We start from the raw sequence: 23,745 nt of genomic DNA, 5'->3' as shown, positions 1-23,745 counted from the left end.
GAGGACTGGTAGAATTCCTGATTGTTTTACCTTTAACTGCAACTTGCTGGGAGCGAGACTTAAGGAAAGAATGGACCCAGTTCAAATTTGTAAATTCGTGACTTATTCCCAATCTTTCCAATTTACTCACAAGTTTTTGATGGTCCAGATTATCAAATGCCTAACTGAAATCCATGATTATGACATCAGTTTGTTGGCCACTTTCAATATTATGAGAAGCCTACTAGCTGGGACTGACAACCCGTTTTGACCTGAAGCCATGTTGATAGGGGCTAAGGATGCTGTGCTTGTCATAAAAGGACATAATATTGGATACTCAGATGTACTCCCACAATTTGGATGCTATGATGTGAGGAAGATGTCTATAGTTGCTGAGTTTGCATTTTGGGCCCTTTTGAGGGGTGCTACACCACAGCTTTCATATATGTTACTTTTAACATATTGGTAGATTATTTTTGTGTTGCCGTTTCTCATTCTGAGAGTCTTGGCTGAAAATGTCTGAGTCTAGCTTTTGCCAGTATGCTTTCCTAGTTTCTCTTTGAATTTCACTTTTAAGTGTCTTAGGCTTTTTGACCAAATCATTTGATTGGAACTTCGACCTTTTTATCTTTAAATAAGTTCTATCACGTTTCCTTATACGTGTACTGCGAACATGGACTTGTTTAACCATGGTAGATCTCGACGTGTTTCGGTGACTTTAGTTGGTATTTGAATAGAACAAAGGTGGTTAATAAGTTCGCCCTTGAAGGAAATCAAGGCTTTGTTGGGATCGATGTGGTGTGTTTCACTGTAGACCTTGGCATATTTATTTACACCATTTTTAAAGCAATTTCAGTTTGCATAATTATAGCTTTGGATTTCCCTCTTTGATTGAAGTGGACGCTCCTTGTTAATTTTGATGGAAGTGGAAGACTCTGTCATGACCTGAGGAGCCTAAGGGAGGTAGGGTTTTTGTACTATGTACATGGGAAGGCATGTTTGTGAGGAACAGGTCAAGGACGTTGTAAAGGATGTTGACCATTTGCTGTAGGTTAAAGTTAATGAGGTTTTAAAGGAAAGAAATGTATATGTCTGGAAACTTACAGCCTTCTATCAAGGATTCTGTTGACTAGTTGATGCTTGGCATATTGAAGTCCCCAAGCACCAAGACAACACTATTTTTGGGGATCTTTTTTATGGATGACCAAAGTTCATCAAAGGGGTATATCTCATCATTCTCGTTAGGTTTATAGAAGGAAGAGTCCCTAAGACTTTTCAGGGATATTTTGGCCCAAACTGAGTTGTAATTTGATTTCAGATCAGGTTGTTCCTGGCTTAGGATGGATTTCAATATGGCAATGAGGGTTCCCCCACATTTGCCCTCTAGTCGGCCATCCCTATATACCTGAAAGTTTAAGAAGTCGGGAGAAAAATCAGCTGTCGATATTTCAGGTTTTAGCCATGTTTCGGTACAGCAAATAATGTCAGGTTTGACTTGGGAAATAACCTGTGGTAAATCTGGTATTTTATTTTCAATAGAGCGGCAATTTATGTTTAAGAAGCACAACCTTTCACATAATTATGTTGTTATCTTTGACGAAAATGTATCGTTGGTCAAGCGTGGGCCCAACATTTATTTTTATCATTGAGTGGCCAATGCAGTTATAAATGTCGCTGACGTTAATTTATAGTTGGTTCGGCGTTGGGCCGAAACTGTATTTAAAGTACATGTTAATTAGTGTTGGGCCAACCATGGCCCAAAAACGATTTTCCGTGGTTGGCCCAATCACTGCATGTTTATAGGGACACTCTATTTTTTTTTATTTTTTTGTTGGCTTTTGAAGAATTACACTTATTTCTGGGATTTGGGGTGGAAGTAGCAATTGGATGTGTGCCTGAACTACTTGAACCAATTTGTGATCTATGAGGGGAGAAGACATCACTATCTTCATTCATTTTTGAATTGAGAGGAGATAATCTAGTATTTCCATACAATGAATTTAAGGACTCTGACAGTTTTAAATCCACACAAATACAAAATACCTTTTTAGGTCAATCAAAATACACATAAAATCAAGGGAATTTTGCTAATTCAAATTATTTCAACTAACCAAACACATTTTCGTTCAACTGTTAAACTTCATTTTTCAAAATAGTCGAGATTTTCCGGTATATATACTCTTTTCCCCAAATTCATATGTTTAGATAATTACGCTTGTACCAAATGTCAAAAGCTGAATGTAGTTTAAAATTCATTATGATATTAATTATTATTATTTTCCTACACTCAAGAGCAATATAGGAAATGACGATTGTTTTTTACGGACTTGAACAAATAATTATGAGACGAAGATTCAATGGGCAAGCTAGGTGATGGTGGTTTACCCTTTGCATCACGGCAATAAGTCACATTGTATTCACCAGAGCATATAGTTCAGCCACCTAGGCAGCGTCAGTGCCTTCACTTGCGCAAAGAACTGATAACTTCTGTACATGCTACTCGAGCAGAGGTACAGTGCGAATGACCGAAGAAAGGATTTCATGATTAATCACAACAAGAGTGACCAGCACCGTCCAGGAATAGAATCCGGGCCGCCCAATCTACAGTCAAACGCTCTAGCTATTGAGTTAACCGGTCTTTGCCTTGTATTGACAAGGAAGAATATATCAATTCACTATATATTTATCATAAAAAATATGATAATGGTTATTACAAATGACCCTGTGACATCTGCAAAATCAATATGCTTTGAAATGTAAACGGTTGAAAATGAATGTTCCTTCATATTTAAGACCCAAACCAAAATCTTCTTTGTAACTAATTTGAAAAAAGGCCAACAAGTTGTCTGCCTAATAATGGCCAGTATGCATGAAAGTTTTACTTCCTGTTAGCACTGTCACATTATTACGGAAGCGTCCTGGTGCCAATTTAACATGCTCTATAAAAAAAGATAACTCCTACTTAGGACTTTGCAACTCCTACGTAGAACTTTATAACTCCTACGTAGGAGTTTCCTTTTTTTATAGAACATGTTAAATTGGCACCAGGACGGTTCCGTACATTATTGATAAATATGTTCCTAGTGTACTAGTGTTAACTCGCTTGACAAAAATATATACTCTGGCATTTATTATATATAGCTTGTTGTATAACAGTTGAGACACCCACCCTACGTTTACCCTAGTGTTAAATATATTTTGTTTGATTAAAGTTGAGTGCCCGTATACGGTAGTGTAAAATTTATCTCACTTGACAAAAGTTGAGATCTCATGTATACATACACTATACTTGCTTATTCTTGTTACAAAATTTTTACCTTAATGCGCCGTTGATCACCGCCAACCTTGGGTATTATATTACGGTAAAGCGTGTAAACAAGAACCCAACCGGGTATACAAACGATTAATTCACACTGTGTTTAAAGTGAAAACAATATTTTCTTCCTACGAATGGACCTTTGAAATAGACGGTGAGTTTTTTTTAGAAGTTTCACATTTCAATTTATTAGGTTTAATAATTATACTGAGTTATTTGTATCAGTCTAGTCAAAGTTTATATAACTCATAATAAAACTGAATTAATGAATACATTGTATATATATACAAAATGATACATTTCAAATTGAAATGTTTAAACTTTATCTAATTATGTTTGAAATACCGATTTATACATTAGTGTTATGTATTAATCGTAGTTTATTTATAATACATATACATTTTTCATATCAGGTATTTAATTGATTCTTCTGATAAAATAACGTTCAAATTACCAATGGTATTAAACACAAATGAATAATTGAAGAATACGACAAAAGCCATGCTATTATACTACCAATAAAGCAATGGATTAGGATCTTTATAATGGCTAAATTTATACTACTTGCTTTTTTTAAAGCGGCAATTAAAGTAGTGATTCCCGATAGCACGACCCTGCTCTAAATAAAGTTATAAAGTAAAGGATTTTTTCAAAGTTTTAAGTACATGTAGTTTGCAATCTGTGATTCAAAATCTAACAAGACCTAACACCTATTAACACCTATAGACTAAAACCTAATTTAGATAAGAGGTCAATCGGTGCTGGACTTAAATTGTTATCGCATGTCCTATATCAGTCCATGATTTGTAAAATATTTAAATGGTTTCCTTCTTGACCTTGTTTACTCAATATAAATGTAGAACTTTATAAATAAGTTATATAAAAACGTTATATGGCCAAGCTTCTATTAAGCAGTTACAAAATTGGATCATCTAAACGCGGAAGTTTAAAAAATACGCACAAAAAAAACAACTCAATTTCATGAGAAAAAGTGCAATTTTCTTTGAAGTTGTAAACAATTTACGTATTTCTTTTCAGAGGGAGACACATTGAAAATGTAATGTAATACGAGTGCTATAAATGAAACCAAACGACCGAGGAGTAGAATTTTAACTGCAAATCTAATGATTCCAAAGGTGAAAAAATCAAAGAAAAGAGGCAAATCTACACACATGTATAATGATGCTGGAAGGAGGTGTAGGGTCCATCATCTTAATTGTTTTTCTGATATTTAGTGTATGTGCAGTCTTCTGCTACTTACGGACGCTGAGGTGAGTGCAAAAAGTGCATAGGCTTGCATTTATTTACCTTAAATTGGCTACATTTGTATTTCGTATTGGCCCTGGAACGGTCCAAAGAAAGTTTAATGTATTTGAATATTATTTCAAAAACTGAGATACGTACAGTATAACAAAATTGCCTATGATTACAATGGTTATGAGTGTCACGTGACACTATACCTCATAACAAATAAAGTTTTCTTTTTAAATACCAGCTGAAGAAATGAGCCCTTTATGTGACATTATTTGTCACATAAGTAGCAAAATGTAAACAAAGTAGTATTTTGATTTCTATACGTATTATAAATCACTATAACCTCTATACTAATTGCCACAAGGCAACCGAAGCAAAATATGGGTTAGATAATTGGCTAATGAGTAACCATCTTGAAATTATAACAGGAGACCATAATTAAAAAGGTTTTAAGAAAACAAAAATGAAAACATTTCTGGGGCAAAGTGGGCCTCATTCCTATTCCACTGAATATTTTTTCCATGCTCATTATTTTGTTCTTTCAGAACATCCGAGCAACAAGTTCTTACCTCTGAATTTTATCTATCTTAGTTTTCCTATTTTCCCCAAACATCAAACTTTATTTAGGATTTCAATACGATACAGGAGTGGGCCTTATCAACTCTATAACAAGTAGAGAAACTGATAGCGAACAGCATTGGTCCTGATCAGACTGCGCGGATGCGCAGGCTGGTCTGGATCCATGCTGGTCGCAAACCCATTATGTTGGTTTTGTCGTGACGCGGCATAATTTTGTAAGCAAGTATAGAAAGTAAAAAGTATGTTATAAACAACCAAAGCGTTTGAAGCATATCCTCAAACTAGGGTACAAAATCTGTTTCATTTTAATTCATATTGCATTTTGTTCTTTTGTATCTGTGCAACTGCCATTGCGTGAGGTATTTTGGATACAACTTATACATGATTTACAATTCCAGAAAGCGTACTATGCAACGAAATGCACAAAGACGTGGTCATACAATGGTTTATTCTGTAACTATGCAAGGAGGTGGCGGAGGATCATTTTATAACTCTGTAACAGAATACCTCAGAAACTCAGAAATTGAACGACAAGGACAAAGTTCCCCTGCAAGAAATAGACTTGGTAACGAGCCATTAGAGAATAGCAAAGGTCCTCCAATTGGACTTCCGTCTTATGATGACGTCATATCCGGAAAATTTGGCGGAAATATAGATAACCCACCGCCATATTCGGAATCCAATTTAGACGGCGACAGAAGTTCTTCACATCCTTCGTGAATGCTTGAATATATATATTACTAGTGCTCAAAATCAAAATGTTTTGGTATATATGCATGGCTTAAGGACATAAAATCAGCAAGTATGTACTAATTTGAGAGCATTAAAATTACATGTCCCTTTTTATAGATCTAATGTGAATTGCAATTTATGTTTTGTTAGACGTTTTATTTTGAATAGTTTCATTGATAGAATTCATTGTATATCTACCTGCACACAGTTCTCATAAACTATAGCGTTATCTCACGTATATATCTAAGAGCCTTTAGATCCTGTATGTTGTAACTGACGTTGCATACCACACTCAAGTGAAATTATATATATGTATACAATTATGCTTGTAAAACAATTATCAAACATCGAAGAATATGTAAAATGTGTACTGCAAATATTTGTACATATTATATGTAATCATTAAAATAATTGCATTCATTTCTTATTGAAAAATTTGACTTACAATTTATAGAAAATAAATGTTTTATTACCTCTCTTTATTTACATGACATGTTAAATTCGGTAACATCTTTATAAACAATGTTTTTTGGAACTTGAAAAATTGATAAATCTTAATTTGAGCATCATATTTATGATTTAAAACCATAAAAGAATTGTGTTACAGGATCTTTAAAGAATATGCAATATAGATGTATACATGTGTTGCATTTGTAAAATCTGAACAGCAAGCCTTTGGCTTACCCATAAAGTGAAACAGACTGGTTTGTAAAGACCATGTTAGTGTTCTTGAGCAAACATCCACTTTATATGGTAATGTTCCCTATAGTAAGTGTAAAATGTGAAAAAAGTTTGTACTATGTACAACTTACTTACACACAAAGAGATTAATTTTTGCATGTTACCAATTGTTCAATTTTATGTACATGTATAAACAAAGTAAATTGTTCATTGTCAGCAATAATTTTGTATATTTACGCATGTATATAGAATTTGTGACAAAATAATGTGCGAGCTCAAAAAGTTGTATAAAAGTAGAATTTGTTGAGAGGTTTGAAATTTAATTAAATTTCATAAATCTAGTTTAATGCTTATTGAATGTTTAATGTAGATTTATATAATTATTGACTAGTGAGCCATTGAATATGATGTGATATTTACCGGCAGAATATCATTTTTACTCCGATCGGGGAATATCACATTATATTCCATGGCTTACGAGTCAATAAGTGTATATCTAATAATATTTCATAATTATGTTGTCGTTGAGCATCTTTTGTTGTTTTGACCAGATGTTACAGTGTTATATGCTTTTGTTTTGTAAATACGGAGCGGTTTATTACTTTTTGTTTTGAAATAAATATATTGAAAACAACAAAATTAATGTATGTCATGCTTTAAGGTAAACGAATTCAAACATAGCTAATAACATGATGATATTGACCTGCAAAACAAAATTCCTCAGTCATTACAAGTTTCTCCAGCTAGCGACAACACAACAAATATCGTTATCGCCTTTTCGTACATGCCAAACTGCACGTTATCGCCATGTCGCCCTGTAGCTTGGCTTATATCGAAGGGTTTGCTTCATATCATGTTGTCGCACGGCTTGTTGTCATGAGCTTCAAAACGCCAATAAGCCAATACTTTCATCTGAGTAAAGCGACAATGTGTCATCGCGACAACACGCCGCGAGACTATTAAAGCGCCGTTTGGCGTGTTTCGCTAGCGACAGGATGACAAGACGACAAGACGATAATGCACCGTTTGGCACTTTGTCGTGCTGTCGCCAGCACACAAAAAGTAACAAATCAGCTGCCATAGTTTAAGCCATTCTTGAACAACTTATTAAACAAGCTATTTCTATGATGTCAACGCGTTTGTCTTATGTCTGGTAGAGGTAGGGTTCGCACATACAAGTATTATGGTCTGGATTATACAAGTATTCGTCTGGACAACGGCAAATTCCAATGGTTACACTATACTGTAGTGACGTCATAAATTTACTACAGTCAAACCCTCATCATATGCATCGTCTCTCTAGTTCCAAAGAAATAGCGATCTAAAATATTAATCCGGCGCAATTCGATCTATAGTTATATCAAAACAGTCTTGGTTACACATCCTCCTTGTGAATACGGAAAAACACAGTAAGTTCCCTCGTCTTGTTCAAGTTACTTTTGGACCAATCTGACTAAAGTATCTACTTTTTTATTTCTTACATGTAGATATCTGATTGTAACCGCGTATAGACATTTTTACGACGCGGTCCGTTGCTATGAAAAAATGACCGGAAGTAGTATTTTTCGCGCATGCGCAATTTGCGTAGGGCAAAAAAGCCATGCCCTACATAGAAATGAAGTAGAAATTCATAGACAATTCCGAGTTTGTTTAGGTTTATAAAATCATATAAAATAGCTTTTAACATAAACACAAAAGATGCCTTCATAGCTGTGTAGCCAAGATTGCCTAAAAAAGGCATGGAAAAGACGATTGTTTAAGAATTCCCCCTTACGATCACTGACCTGACATTGAGATTATTGTTGTAAAAATATGTGGAAATATATACAATGTATATATATTAGCAAATAAAGAAGTCAATTTAATGGTTGTTGAAAACGTCCATATAAAAAAAAATTATTACATATAATATATAACATTTTTATATAAATTTTATTAACATTTAAAATCGAGGATAAATATCATCTGAAAGATCACGAAAAGGAAAAGTGACAACCTATTGGTGGTAGTCAGATCTTTATGCGTAGGAGCTGGTTTTTTTTTATCAGATTGACAATCTGCATGTACCTGTCTACGAAAAGACATCATCCATTTTAGCATCATCTGCACAGATAAGAAGAGAATCTCTGGCAAGCATTCATAGAAATTATCTTTTACGTGGAAACATACGTTAATATACAGAAATCCTGTATTTCCATACAATGTAAAGCCTTTATAAAGTTATCTACCATTCTAGTCATCATTCCATATGCTTTTTATGCATTTAACAGATATTGTTAACTTTTTCGCTTATCACGGTATATTATTAAAACCAGAGATGTAAGAGCAAACAAATTTTTTGTTTGTTTCTTTTTCAAAACACTTCTAAATGATTAAAAGTCGAATTGCTGGCTAGACGTAAATGAACATTCCTGAGCTCCTGTGATATCTAAAAAACAAATATGGCCATGCATAGTTATTATGTAATGCTATTTTCAATGACTATTCCACCAGTTTCTGCCATCGCCGCCTCGTACGAAGGTGGCGGCAAATAATCGGAATACTTCGGCAACTCTTGACTTCCGGAGACGCTTTCAACTGTGGAACCATCCAGTGAATATGCATGGTTTTCACGGCCTGAAAATAAAATAGCTGTGTAAGATATGTATATTTCAGATGTATCTCAATATGTTTGTATCAAGTGAAGTATATAGATATTTGTTTTACTTATATTAACTATATATATAAGCTATATAACCAATGAACTTTTAGCGTTTGAACCACATGGTGTTCCAATAGAAATCTTTATAGGATCCAGTCTTATTCATTTAATTAGCCTCGTTTCCATTTCCAGAGCCCACATAATCTATATCAAAAACATAAAGTACCCCATACTGCTTGGTTTTCATTTTTCAGAGTCTAAAATATCTTTATCAAATGCATTTTTATCGTATTTCTAATGGACTCGTACACAGCTGCAAACCAAATATGTCTCGGCTAGCGTCTCGTCCAATATACTTAGATTTTACAGCTTTTTATTTTATTGTACATAACAATTATTTTATAATTACCATATTATGTCTTTTGAATAGTAATTATAAATCGTCATATAACAATAACTGCATCTCAACTGGTTTAGCGTTGACAAAATTGTATGAATATACTTTACCAAATTCAGGACCAAAATCCAGATTAACTGTATTCTGAATTTGTGGCTGGTTCCGCGCTCGAGCAATGCGGCATCTGAATATAGATATCAGTAAAAAGATGGTTCCGAGCAGTCCAAAACCACATCCAATGAAAACGCCGATGGGGAAACAGCAGTGTTGATTATCATGGTTCCCGCAGCAACCGAAATGGCAATATGTGGTGATGTTCGGACAAAACCCGCCGCCTTGGTGATCTTGATAATAAAAAAACCATAAGTTACCAAAAGATAAAACTTTTTTTTTTTTGATATTGCAGATATTAAAAGTAAATATTTTTAGACAGTATTACAGTTGAAACAGATTAAACTATCTCACAGTCAGGCTGTTTGTTGGTTTGTTATGATTTTATTTCATCGAGTTAACTTTAAAAACAGTATTCTCACGAGTGACGTAGACGTTTTTGAAGTTCACGAGAATAAAATAACATATTACACAACAAACAAACAAAATTTCTTTTTACTTTATGCTTATATACAAGTTTAAATAAAATTTCCTCAATATTAACTTCAATCACAATAAAGACCAACTTTCCATTACCTGTTATAGGGAACACAGCTGCCCATACATTGTTAATTCATTATTTTACTCAACTTAGACATATTTAGTAAGAATTTCATAGATTTCAATAAATTTCCGTGATTAAAATATTTTACTCAAGGATGAGCATAGTATATCTTTGATTCTTGAAATAAATTAGTTTAACATTGTTATTATTGTTGTATATACATTTGTAATTATATAGAGGATATTGAATGAGTGTAAGTTCAATACTGAATTTATTGCACGAGTTGAATAAAATTATATTACGCGAGCCTCTGGCGAGCATAATATTATCTTATTCAACGAGTGCAATAAATTCAGTAATGAACTTACACGAATTTAATATTCTTTTTATCACACACCCAAAATAAATAGAGGATATTCAAGTTTTTTCTATAAATACATGATTTATTTTCATCGAGTGGTATGAAAATAAATATTTCATGAGTGGCGGTAGCCACGAGTGAAATATGGTAATTTTCATGCCACAAGATGAAAATAAATCATGTCTTTATAGAAAAAAACTTGAATTTTCTGTTTATTATATACATTTTTATCTTTTTTGACATTAAAATTTGAAAGACTTTCCCTTAAATTTTGTGTACTGGCAGAATTTAAAAGAAAGTAGTCCGGCAAGACACCAGTGAAAATACGGAAAATATGTTTCACTGCAGTGAAAAATAAATTTTTACGGTGAAAATACGGAAAATGAAAATACGCATTTTATTTCATCAATATTTCTCAATATTTCATTTATAAGTATATAATAAAGAGTCATTTTTCACTGACGCGCCTATAGTATAACGCTATCATTTAGCGCGTCGTTACACTATGTTTGTATAACGCTAATGACGTCACGTCAAAATATATGCACGGTCGTGCAATACCATTTTTACGGAGTCGCAAAATCGGCACGGGTGTGTGATAAATTTCGATTTTACACTAGATTAAACAAATTTTCTTTTTACTATATGCAAAGACATTTTAACTAATACTAAATGAAAAGCGCGCCAGATAATACGTGACGTCATTTAAGCTGGTATAACACTGAAACAACATAACAGGCTTAAATTCAAAAACAGTGAAAACTATAAAATTGATTTTTTTACTGTTTTAAACAGTGAAATATTAGTTTTATATTGATACATGATACATTTCTATAAATCACCGAAAAGTATGCTCAATAATTTCATTTCATTTCGACATTTTTTATATGAATTCTTGATTTATTAAAGAGTGTTAACCTGTTGCTGGTTGCTCATTTGAATCTTGGTAATGATTGCTTAAAATAACATTCAAACATATAACTTCTATTTTTAAACTAATTAGCTATAAATAACAACACATCTTCCTTTCGACTTTTTTAATTTTGATTTTCTCTTCAATTTAAAAGTTTTATCCTTTTTTGAACTTTAAAGATAATGGTGTCTTTTTTACACGCCTACAAACATTCTCAATGTCGTTAAATTTTTTCCAGTCATAAAGTAATCCTTATATGTATAAAGACGTACATTTAAAATTAACATAAACATGTTGTTGCAATAATTGAGTCGCCAACAACATTCTTGCGCGGTTGTCACGTGTTGCTATTAACGATATTGGTTCTTTTTTCAACACTGCTCGCATTCGGTCAATCAGCAATCGTTTGACTTAATAAACGGAGCAATTTTAACAAAAAATGGAGTCGTGTCGGAATATTGTTGTTTGTACAGTGATTTTGATGTTTAAATGTTGTTTTCTTGAAGGTACGTCAAATAGAACGGCTGTCATTTCTTTTCATTTTTTACATATGGCCAATATCTTGCCAAAATAAAATAACCTTCACAAACTTTGGATTAGAAACGTTCTCATAGTTAAGAATTTTATTTAATATGCATATTCATTCAGAACTATTTCTTGGAATACTTATAGATGAAGGAAAGACATGTGGCCGCCCGACCATATGTTTAATAACTTTGATTCTATTAATATGGGTAATTAATGAGTATTTTAATATAAAACAGCCATGTTTTCTTTTCATGCTATGAATGTTATAATTATGTCATTTTAAAGCGTTATTGTAAGTACATAACCGAACTATTTTTGTATGTAAGGATAAACAAAATGTATGCCTAGGGTAAACTTTTAAGAATGAATACATTCACTATTTTGGAGAAGTTTATAAGTTACTTTCTGTAAGCAACAGCACGTGCTTAATGTTTCAATAACTGTGAATAACTTTATTAGGAAATCGAAAACTCTACACTGTCAATTCACTCTATGGTGCCGTTATATGTCGCGACGCCGCTAAATGTCGCAACATTGCCGCTTAAGTTGCAGTCGCCGCTAAATATCGCAGAATCTTCTGTCGCTTAATGTCGCAATGGTAACATTAAATGTCGCACGATTTTTCCTTGCCGTTAAATGTCGCAACATTGCCGCTTAAGTTGAGGTCGCCGCTAAATATCGCAGAATCTTCTGTCGCTCAATGTCGCAAGGGTAACATTAAATGTCTTACGATTTTTCCTTGCCGTTAAATGTCGCAACACTACCTCTTGATATCGTCAGATGCATACTCATGATAAAATTAATCTAGCTGGTGGTATTAAATTACAATTAATATTTAGTAAATGTATGCACATATTTAGTAACTTTTGGAAATAAAATAATGTCCGACATCTGCCGACTCAATATGACAAATGCTTCTTTAAGCGGATTAATTGGTCTACAATGGGCACATTTTCAAGAAATACATGTATTTCAAATATTGATAAAAACAACAGAAACGTATCATTTGGATATTCTTACAAAATATTTTTTTAACAAAATATGTTAATCTAGTTCTACATGACATTTATATGATGAATTACTAAAAAGTTGTTCAATCAACATCTACATATAATTCTTTCATGGTTTGTTATCATGCTTAATACTATACTATAACCATAAATATAAGATTTTATTTTCTGAACTCTAAATACTGTTTTATTTCTCCTAATTAGGGTTTTATAACTTCTTATTCCGAATTACAAATTTGTTATTAGGTTTGTTTCTCATAATTATGAATAAAATTCCTGTTTACACATTGTAACAAGGTTTTTAATCACTTCTATTTATGGAGAATCAAAGTCCTAAATAGGTATTTATAGCTATAGAAGTGAATATAAATAAAACAGCAAATAACTCCTTAATAGAAGTAACAAAGACCTTAAGAACATTATAATAAAATTATTTCCAAGACTTTTCCGTGAAAAACGTTGTAATTTTATTAGTGATTTTCGACCATGCGACCAAATACATGCATCGGCCATCGAGGACGTGTTGAAAGGAAAGTGTCCGTGCGACCACATACACACATCACAGGATTCCCCTTCTCTGATGTGAAAGGGACAAAGAGGTATCCGCCCTTTTATTAAAGGGCAGACTTTAAAGTTATGCCATTTCCTGTTAATGTAAAGAAGGCTATTTTTCACAGATATGTTTTAAATTGGTTTATATACCACAATAGTAATGCAAACCAAGCGGGGTATCAGTTTTCGTCCTTATAAGTTTTTTCTACTTTTCATGCTATGTATATAACAGTATTATTTTAATTTTGCAAAACATGAACGTTTCAAAAACGTTTTATATTAATTAAATATGGAAGATTTATTTCACACTTTGTTTGCAAATATTAACTTGGGGACATTTTTGCCAAAGTACGCATTTAATTTCTATATTCGACTTATTCTACTTGTAATAGAAAGGTATTGTGATGGGCTGCAAGAATTTTTTTACAAAGCCTCAGTTGTGGATAAAGTTACAATACGAATGATTTTCTGTCAGAATGTTAGCAAATTTCAGAGCATTTTCCGCCATCATAGACAACCTTAAAAATATATATCTGCTACAACGGCAGCAGTTTCACTTCGAACGCCTATAAAATCCTCAAGAAAAGACACACTGGATTGATAAGTTGCATACGTGACCTTTAGTGATGACTGCAGCAACTGTAATCTGATTGTGGCAAAATAATAGTACATACAGTATAATAACTTTAATACAGATAAAACCGCAGACACCCATGCTTGGTGGTGAAAGGCCGACACAAAATATAAAACATTGTGATCTGAGATTGAATTCTAATCGAATCCTTCTAGAATCAACTTCTCGATGAGTTAGATTCAGGCTAATGTCATAGCTCGAATCGACGACAAATCGGTTGCTAAATGAAAAACGTAGTAACTATACAAATGTGTTTTATCATCAAGGGAATCTTTGGCATAAATTGTGGTACCGACTAAGATGACTTCAATTTTAACCAATTTCGTTGTACATAACAGAAAACCCTTTCCTGTCTAATAGATATCTAGTCCACATATTACCTACATAACGTTTATATTGTCAGAATACCAGTTGTTTAACACGAATTTCGATTTTGCGACATTGAACGGTAGTGTTGTGATATTTAACGGTAAGGGATAATGGTGCAACATTTAACGTCCTCATTGCGACATTAGCGGCGGTTGCGATATTAAGGTAAGACCTGGGTAATACATTTCCGGTTAATTCGTGTTATTTCGACATTTACCGTCATTTTTCCGGTATATATCGGACTTTTCCGTTATTCCGAACATGGTTCCCTGCATTGGAATTAAAAATTTAATCGAGCACCGGGAACTACACTGTTACATCCTGGCATTTCAAAATGGCGTTGCGAGATACAAAAGGCCGGTTCACAGCGAAGAAATTAACGAAGAACAAGTGCAAAAGATCACGATCAACTTGTAATGATCGTAATTATTATTCGGAAGAACATTCAGCGTTGTTGCGAAGTGTAACGGCGTCACACTTTCATTTTTATTTGTTTGGGTCGTCAGACCAAACAAATAATGGTAGCGAAATTTCAGACTCTAATGCTGTTAATTGCAAATGCCGAAAGTAGTCCGCTTTTTTGAAGCGGTTACTTCCCTTTATATGTAACACTAAGGCCGAAAAATTCAGGAGAGATCACTGCGTAAATATGGTCACATAACAGGCGCAATAATTTTCGAGCAAAATAATTCCCGAATGGTCGAAGATTTCTAATATTGTTTTATTCTTTATAGATATACATGCTTATAGTAAGCACCATGATTATTTACACAAGTGTTAAACAACAGTTAGCGTCGTTACAAACCCTAATTTAGAATAATATGGTTTTCTTCAGACCACCTATTTCACCGTGGCCGAGGGGTTTGCGCGCTCGTTTAGGAAGCGAGAGGTCTGGAGTTCAAATCCCAGTTAAGGCAACTCATTTTTTTCAAATTGTTTAAGTCAAATAAACATTGGATTGAATATCAGTGTTGCAATTAGTCTTATAGCCAATCTACTACAATTAAAACTAGTGTTGTCCCGATTGTCTCTGAAAATCGATAACTAATCGGACCACCCCATAATCGGCAACAATCGATAGTCCTTTTTAAAAATCGATTATTTTAATGTTCTACAACCGCTGAATTGCCTATTTAAATGCAGTCAAAAAGAAGTTTCCCGACTGAATCTCTTTAATTCCAGACAATTTTAAAGTATTTTTTGTATTCAAAACCTATTTAATAGTGTTAATACTACTTTAGAAAATTATAGTGTGTAGTAATATAACATTATAAACTTATATATCTACTGTAGTTAAATTAGTGATCTACAATACTACTCATTGATATTTTGACCTGTCACAAAGTAGTATAAGGTATTTGTGTTGTTTGTTTTAAATTCAAAGAGCAAATCATACTAAAGAAAAAAGGGCCATTATAAGTGCGAAACTCGATGATACTATCGGCAGACAATCGATTGTGGTGGTCCGATTATCGATAGTGATTTTTGAGTCCGATACCCAACACTAATTAAAACGCTGGAAAGCATTGGTGGCACTATACAAAAACAAATTGTTTTATAATCTCACAACCTTCACCTTTCTGACATTCTGAGACCAAAACATATTCAGCGCCTTCTGCTCTTTGATTATGTTTGTTTTCGTATCACCCTATGTAGACAATAGAGATTACAAACAACTTGTTGAACGGTTATCAATTAACAATAAAGTTTCACGTTCTTATCTTACTAAGTCGTCCTCTCGAATGCGGCTTGGTGTGCGATTCTAGGGGACGTGCCTGATGAGCATTGTTTTTTAAAATATACATTTTCGTAATTTTTGACCAATCAAAGTTATTGAACAATTAAGCAAGTGTCTCTTGCTTGCACTTTCCTTGGTTCTTCTTTGATATGTAAATATTCATGTTTTACTCTAGGAGGCCCATGTGCGAAAGATTCAACCATCGGCTCCAGTAAGCCCCTACAGCTGACAGATAAAGTTGATACGAAAACGGGACAAATTGTAATATTCCGTCACGAAGATTACGTGGTACCCTGTTGCGGAGCGATTTCAGAATGGAACGCATACATTAAGAACCCGGGAACCATCCGGTTACAAGTATGGCGCGGATTAGGCACGGGGGAGTATACTTTAGTTGGTGAAAATTTAGCGACGTACCATAAAAAGGAAGAAAATAATTTGATTAAAGTGACTGTTGAAGAGGTAAAGCAAATTGCAGTAAAGGAAGGCGATCTCTTAGGTTGGTATAACGAGGATGCTCCAATGATTAGTTATAAGAAGGACTCGAAAGCTGCAGGTGTTCTTATAAAGGCTGTTAAGAAACCTATGCTTGTTGAAGACATTGTCGATCTTTCAAGTGTTCAAGCTTCTGATCCTAGAAGTTATGCTATATCTGCCACAGTTTCTAAAGGATTGAAACCAAAATTTAAAAATCTTCCAAGCAGTATAACTATCGTAAGTGATCTGGCCCCGAAAACTGAAATATATCAGCTAGGATTTGATGGCGTTGACGGAACGGAGGTTCCGGCGTCTTTTGCGGCATTTCTTGACGACTTTTCGGAATACTTTGCATATAATCAGTCAAAGAATTCGGTTTATATAAAACGTACTCCTCCAAAGGAGAAATATTCTCTAAGTTTTACCGTCAAAGACTTGTGCGGCAATACGGACACTAAGGCGTTAAAGATTGAAGTGATTACTAAACTCCCGGCTATTTTGAATTTGCCTTTCGCCGTTTCTGTACGTGAAGATGCGCATAATGCAGAGATAGTACTTCACGAGATTGAGGTGGTACATACGGGACCCACTGCTTGCAGCTTAAAGGGCGTTGAGCCCGTTGCCGGACGAAAATATTTTCTCGTTCGGAACAGCAATGGCTCGGCACCGGTAGTAATCCTTAAAGCCACCGCGCATTTGAGCTATGCCCAAGAAGATTCATATGAACTGTTTATTAAATGTGCGGCTGGAAAAGAATCAGACATCAACAGTTTATTTGTAAATGTGGAACCGAACAAAGCGCCGATATTTATGAACTTACCAGCTACAGTGCCCGTCCACGCAGACAAGGGTATCATCGGCGGGCTTATTTTCCATATACTGTACCAAGACGAGGAAGATAATCCTGTTTTCTACAACATAACGTGCGATCCGGAGCCTTGTCCATTTGACGTCACTCAAGGTGGAAGCATTATGGTAACCGATGACTTACGAACTGCCATTTCAAATATTTACTATATCGAAATTAGCATAGAGGACCATTTTAATGTAGCCGGGCCCGAGGTGCTTATTGTGAACATAACCGGCCTGAATAGTCCGCCGATAATTTACAATATTCCTAACAAGGCATCCGTGAATTTACCTGAAAATTCACCACCAGGGACGTCCGTTTTCCAAGTCCAAGCCATAGACCAGGACGTCGATGATAATTTAACGTTTTCTTTGAACGCAAAACCTACTAATATGATACCACTGTTTTCAATTGACGAATTCACAGGTGTGATCCACGCCCTTGTTCCATTCGACTATGAAGGTTTAAAATCTAAAAATATCAAACTTTATCCTAGTGTTTTCGACGGCCAGGATACATATCAAGGAAACATAAAACTGTCAATCATTGACGTAAATGAACCACCTGTATTTCAGTATCCGAATTATACGATTTTCACATCGGAGAGCGGACCTGGGAAAACGGTTGTTAAAAACAGAATCAAAGCAAAGGATAATGATAAAGGGGATGTAATTATTTATGGTCTCAATTGTGGGGAAGAAACCGATCTATTTTTAATAAATGAGCACAGTGCGGACATTGAACAATCGTATGAACTTGATGTGGACAAACTCGGCGTCCCGGAACACGAGATATTCTGCATAGTTACGGCCACCGATAGCGTAGGACAGATGTCAAATGCAAGTGTGCGCTTTGTCATCACTGACGAAGACGACAACGCTCCTGATTTTATTCAAACCAGCTATCTATTTATAGCAACAAAAGATCTTCCGATATTTTCTATCGTTGGTCAAGCATATGCGGTAGATCTCGACACGACGTCGGTGAATAGCAAACTATTTTATTACATAGAACAAGAGACAGACGAATTTGTAACAGACGACAATGGAACTATTCATCTAACGACAGATCTTACGAATACTGAGGTTGGAACAATGTTCAAATTTACGATGCGTGTTGAAGATGGACAGGGTAAGAAAGATGCTGCTCCTGTTACAGTGGTAGTTCTTGACGGGGACTATAACACAGTTATTTCATCTTTGGTTGCCAGGCCGTTGACCTTTTTCGATATGCCCGAAAATATTGTATGGTTTCTCACCACCATATATTTGTTGCTGGTATTATTCGGTTTACTTTTATATTTATGCGGACGCTCTGTTCGTTGCAGTATTGATATTCAACCTAGATCAAGAGAGAGTAGAAGGGGTAAGGAAGATAGCTATTTAAAGGGATTCATACTCAATAACCTTCTCAGGAGTAAAAGCAGTTCTCGAAGATCAAGTATCGTTTCAGTGATACCATTCGAACAAACGCCTTATCCACTCAGGACCATAGAATACGAGTATCATAAAAATTCAATGACAGGGTCACACATGTCGGAAACTTCCGCCAGAAAGAGATCCACAAAATCTTGCGCAGACGACAGTTCTGAGCGGCGCCTTTCTATAAATAAGATATCAAATAGATCGGCGGAATCTGTTGCTAAGCAACCAATTTCATCTCTGAATAACGGCGTCACTCCAGATAATGTAATAGGAAGGAATTCAGTTGTTTCGAAAATGTCGTCCGTTGACCTCCCATCCGTGCAATCCCGTATTTCGTTGTCGGACATTTATCCGACAGAGGATCATGCACCGTCACCTTGGAAACCATGGGCTATATCAGACTTTAAGAAAGCATTCAAAAAAGCGAATACTAACGATTCAAACTACTTGTCGAAACTACAGTCCAAAGGTGATAAATCGTATACCGGTAAACGTAAGGCTAGCCTCAATTTTTGATATTTATTAACTCAACATTAGACACACTGTAATAAAGCGTACTTAAAAAAACCCACAAATTATTTTGTTCTATTTAAACTATTTATAATGAAAATAATGCAGTGAAATTATAATTGTGGTATTTCAGTGTTTTTTTGTCATGCCCACCTTCCTTTATGAATTACCATACACTCTATGGAAGGTTATTGTCAGACAATGTGATTTTTTTGTAAAAGCATTCTTTGTTATATATTTTTGTAATCTCAAGTAATTTCGCGATTTACGAGCAATCTTGTTTTAAGTAGTATGTTTTCTTTGTCGCGAAAAATCAGTTTGCATGTATAGTTACAAATCAAGATCTTTGATGAAACATGTTTATCATATAATTGTGTTTCTTTTGCGACTCCCTAAAAATGGTATTGCACGGCCGTGCATATCTTTGAGACGTGACGCAATTGTATGATACAAGAATAGCGTAACGACGCACTAAATGTCAGCGTTACACTTAATGTGCGCCAACAGGTATACGTACCTGGCGTCAATGAAAAAAAGAGATTATTTCTACAGTAACTATAAACTGTTCTTATGCTGGGTATGTGATAAATAGAATATTATATTCGGGTAACTTCATTACAAAATTAATTGAACTCTTTGAATAACATTATAATTATAATCCTCACCAAAGGCTCACAGTATATAATTTTATTTAACTCGTTCAATTAATTCAGTATTGAAATAGCCTCTAAATACGGTACGTGTTTAAAGTGACATTATGCTCATTTTTTCGCTATCAGGTTCAGTTAAAGAAGTGCTGTAGTTGAACAAGACCTTTACTACCATAATAGCGACTGGCCAATAACTGATCATGAAAAATGTTTAGGATATTTATAAAATATAAAAATTATCTAAATTTAAAAAAAGACTCTTTTTTTTTAAACAATTGAACGTCGATCGATATTTATAGAAATGTCTATGGGATACGTCTTTAAATGGTAAAATTAGTATAAAATTAAACACTTTTGTCATTTTGACTTTTACCTATGCAAACAACATTTACACTTGGATGTGCATAATGTCAGTAAAGCCACAGAATGTGCATTTAGGTTTACAAACAAATTTCATTTACAAAAAAAATCATATTTCATTTCACATACCTTCGTTTACTGACACAATAGGCATCTTTTAATTTCCTTCTGACAAAAGAGTTTTCACCCCTTTACTTTCTAATGTATACAATATCAATATTTTCATCATAGTAAGTTTTACCTCCTTAATAATTCATAGATGTTTTCATCTACTGCAGTATCGGTTAACAATCGCTATATATGTGCTTTTTTTTTACATCTATACTAGAAAATCAGAACGGACGGTAATAAAATTATCACCAAATAAAACAATCAAATCGTTTGTCTTTTTTATGACTCATACTAGTATGAGACCTGATATTGACAAACAGTACGACCAATATATTCAAACCTGTGAATAACGGCCACCCAAAGGAAAGACTATACATGGCTTTTATAGACAAGTGGTTTTTAATCGAGTGTACTCTGTTGTATTTTATCAATGAATGTTTGTCAAAGGGTTGTCCATATTGACAAGGTGGTCTTTATTCGGAGTGTTACATGTTGTACTTTATCAATGATTCTTCTTTAATAACAGGGTGGTATTTATTTGGAGGTGGTATTTTACACAGTTTTGACTATAATGTGTTTTGAATAATCATGATATATCAAAATATTTAAATAAATTGTACATGTAAAAGTAAAAGCTGAAAATTAATTAATTTACCAAGTTCCAAGTTTTATTCATATTTAAATATCTCACTTTGCATATAGATACATAAACATGAGAAAATGAATTAAAAACAAATATTGTTATTTTATTTATTTTTTACAGAGGAAAACAATAATTCAGAAAGATGAATAATGTGTACACTGTCTTTTTAGCTGCCGTCTTTATTTTATCATTAATTTTGTTGATGATCGTTAATATAATAAGAATAAACTGGGTAACGGAAGAGAAAATACTATCAATATTGTTAATAAAGAAAATAAAATTGTTGACAAATACTATCTCTTTTACACTATACTTTTTAACACATTTAGAAACAAACATTAAAGGCACATTCACTGCCCCAAGAAACAAATAATTTTTTTTACTTATTTAGAAAGGTCAAATATGAATTTTATAATGTTAAAAATAATGGTTTTAGAGAGTTTTAGATGCTTGTTACCTAAAGAAAGTTGCGATCATTTGTCATAAAGGTAGAAAAATGTAAACAAAGTAGTATTCTGATTTCCATACAAAATCACAATAACTGGATTTAATGCCAAAAAAGCAACAGATGAAAAAGATGGTTCATATAGATGGCCAATCAGTTACTTTTAAAATATATTTTTTTAGAAATAAAAATAAAAACATTTCTGAGACATGACAGGCCTTTAACATTAACTTTTAAACTTAAACATGATTTCATTGGTTCTGCTCGTGTATTATCTGCTTCTGGTAACCAGAAATGTTTGCTCTTCCAAATTCTGGTTCATTTATTTTAAGACAATGCTTATTAAGCCATTGGAGTGGTGGCTTAGTGGTTATGATGTCTGCCTCTCAACCCAGGGATCATGGGTTCGAGCTCTAATCGGGTCACGACCATGTTTCTTCATATGACACCAGTACTGGTTGGTTCCAGAAAGCGGACTCAAAAGTTATTAATATAAGTTGAAAGAACTTGCTCTTGCTTTGCATTCGAGGTTAATTAGATATGTTAAAGCCAATCAAGGCTAGCATCAGATTATCAGATTGATTATGAGAATGATTTGGCCAGTTTGCTTTGCTTTGCCTTTACACAACTACACAACTCATTAACCCTAAGCCTGCTGGCGGGAACTGAACTTACTCAGGCGACAAGATCGGCTGTCTCACCTGTACCGTTTGATCATGGTATGTACAGTTCGCTATTCAGTTAGAACATATTTTGAAATTTTACCTAAAGATAATGAATGGACTTGTCCAGACTCAAAGATGGGTTAAAGGTCATCTTCGAAATAATATTTTCTGATGCTGATACAAGCTTCACTATTCCAGTATTTTCGACCAGCGAAAAAAGTACCTCAATACAGTCGACACATTAAATTTAGTGGTCTTCTACCATAAAAGTAAATATTTTCATGACAAAACTTTTATAACAGAAAAAAGGACAAAAAAAATAAAATAAAATAAAGTTTATCACAGCAAAGGAAGCATATATCTCAAATTATATGGCAAGATTAAGTATAAAGATACATGATGATAAAGAAAACCCTAATATCAATTCATTTGCATTCAATGCAATGACAAATAATGACTACTTAATAATCCTTAAGAAACAAAAGCAGAATTCTAACACTATCGGACATTTTTCTATATAAACAAAGAAGGCCCGAAGCGTGCATTATTCTACAACAATGCACTCGCCGTTCTTATTATCTCCCTGTGTATTTTCACATTAAGGGCGCCATTTTGTTTAAATAAAAAACAATTTTTTGTCGAATTTTGTTGTGAAAACTATCTAGAATAAAAGAAAATGGTCTAACTAAGAAAATGAATCCGAACACCAATATCTTTCATTCAGTCGTTAACGCTGTACATTTAAAGTGTTGTTTACGTGACGTCACAATGTAGCGCCAAACAACACGTGCAAAACAATCAAATCAAGTACGCTATTTTAATGTCGCAAACGAGTTAAGTTTTACATTTATTTCACTTTTAATAATTTGTATTTCGCTTGAAAAAATATAGAGTGAAATAAAATAAACAAACAAAGTTTTATTAACGTTTTCAAAATTCGTTATTCTCAAAATGATTCTACACACGGTAGATTTAACGACAGTTTTTTTCAACCCACTGGAACAGCCTTTAAAGAACGTTTCTATTGGAAACTCTGAGGCGAAAACAAATTTAACCACCAAAAAAAAGTCCAACTTTATAATAATAGTTGTATTTTTTCTTGACGTGTTAGAATGGAAATAGATATTAATTCTTCGTGCATTATTGTATAATAATGCACGTTTTTCGTTCAAATGCTTTGTAATTAATCACTCAGGCCTATCGGCCTTCGTGATTATATTACTACGCATTTGAACTCAAACCGTGCATTAATCTACAACAATGCACTCAGA

At 33.9% G+C, this 23,745-nt stretch overlaps 2 protein-coding genes across 2 annotated transcripts; both read left to right on the top strand.

The window, feature by feature from the left end:
• The first annotated feature begins 3,281 nt into the window (after window positions 1-3,281).
• Window positions 3,282-7,180, top strand: LOC132734635 (uncharacterized). The gene is made up of 3 exons (XM_060721427.1): window positions 3,282-3,449; window positions 4,334-4,566; window positions 5,527-7,180. Exons 2-3 carry the CDS (start codon window positions 4,475-4,477, stop codon window positions 5,846-5,848), a joined length of 414 nt encoding a protein of 137 aa, XP_060577410.1. The 5' UTR covers window positions 3,282-3,449; window positions 4,334-4,474; the 3' UTR covers window positions 5,849-7,180.
• A 7,755-nt stretch (window positions 7,181-14,935) lies between these two features.
• LOC132734632 (protocadherin Fat 3-like) lies at window positions 14,936-19,621 on the top strand. Its single transcript, XM_060721425.1, has 2 exons — window positions 14,936-15,023; window positions 16,515-19,621. The coding sequence occupies exons 1-2, from the start codon at window positions 14,936-14,938 to the stop codon at window positions 19,604-19,606; spliced, it is 3,180 nt and encodes a 1,059-aa protein (XP_060577408.1). The 3' UTR covers window positions 19,607-19,621.
• Window positions 19,622-23,745: the final 4,124 nt, after the last annotated feature.

This window comes from Ruditapes philippinarum, unplaced genomic scaffold (genome assembly GCF_026571515.1).
Source record: "Ruditapes philippinarum isolate M1 unplaced genomic scaffold, ASM2657151v2 ctg1892_1_1_1_1, whole genome shotgun sequence".
Taxonomy (NCBI): domain Eukaryota; kingdom Metazoa; phylum Mollusca; class Bivalvia; order Venerida; family Veneridae; genus Ruditapes; species Ruditapes philippinarum.
The sequence above is the reverse complement of the archived record's forward strand: the minus strand, read 5'-3'. Positions and strand labels throughout refer to the sequence as shown.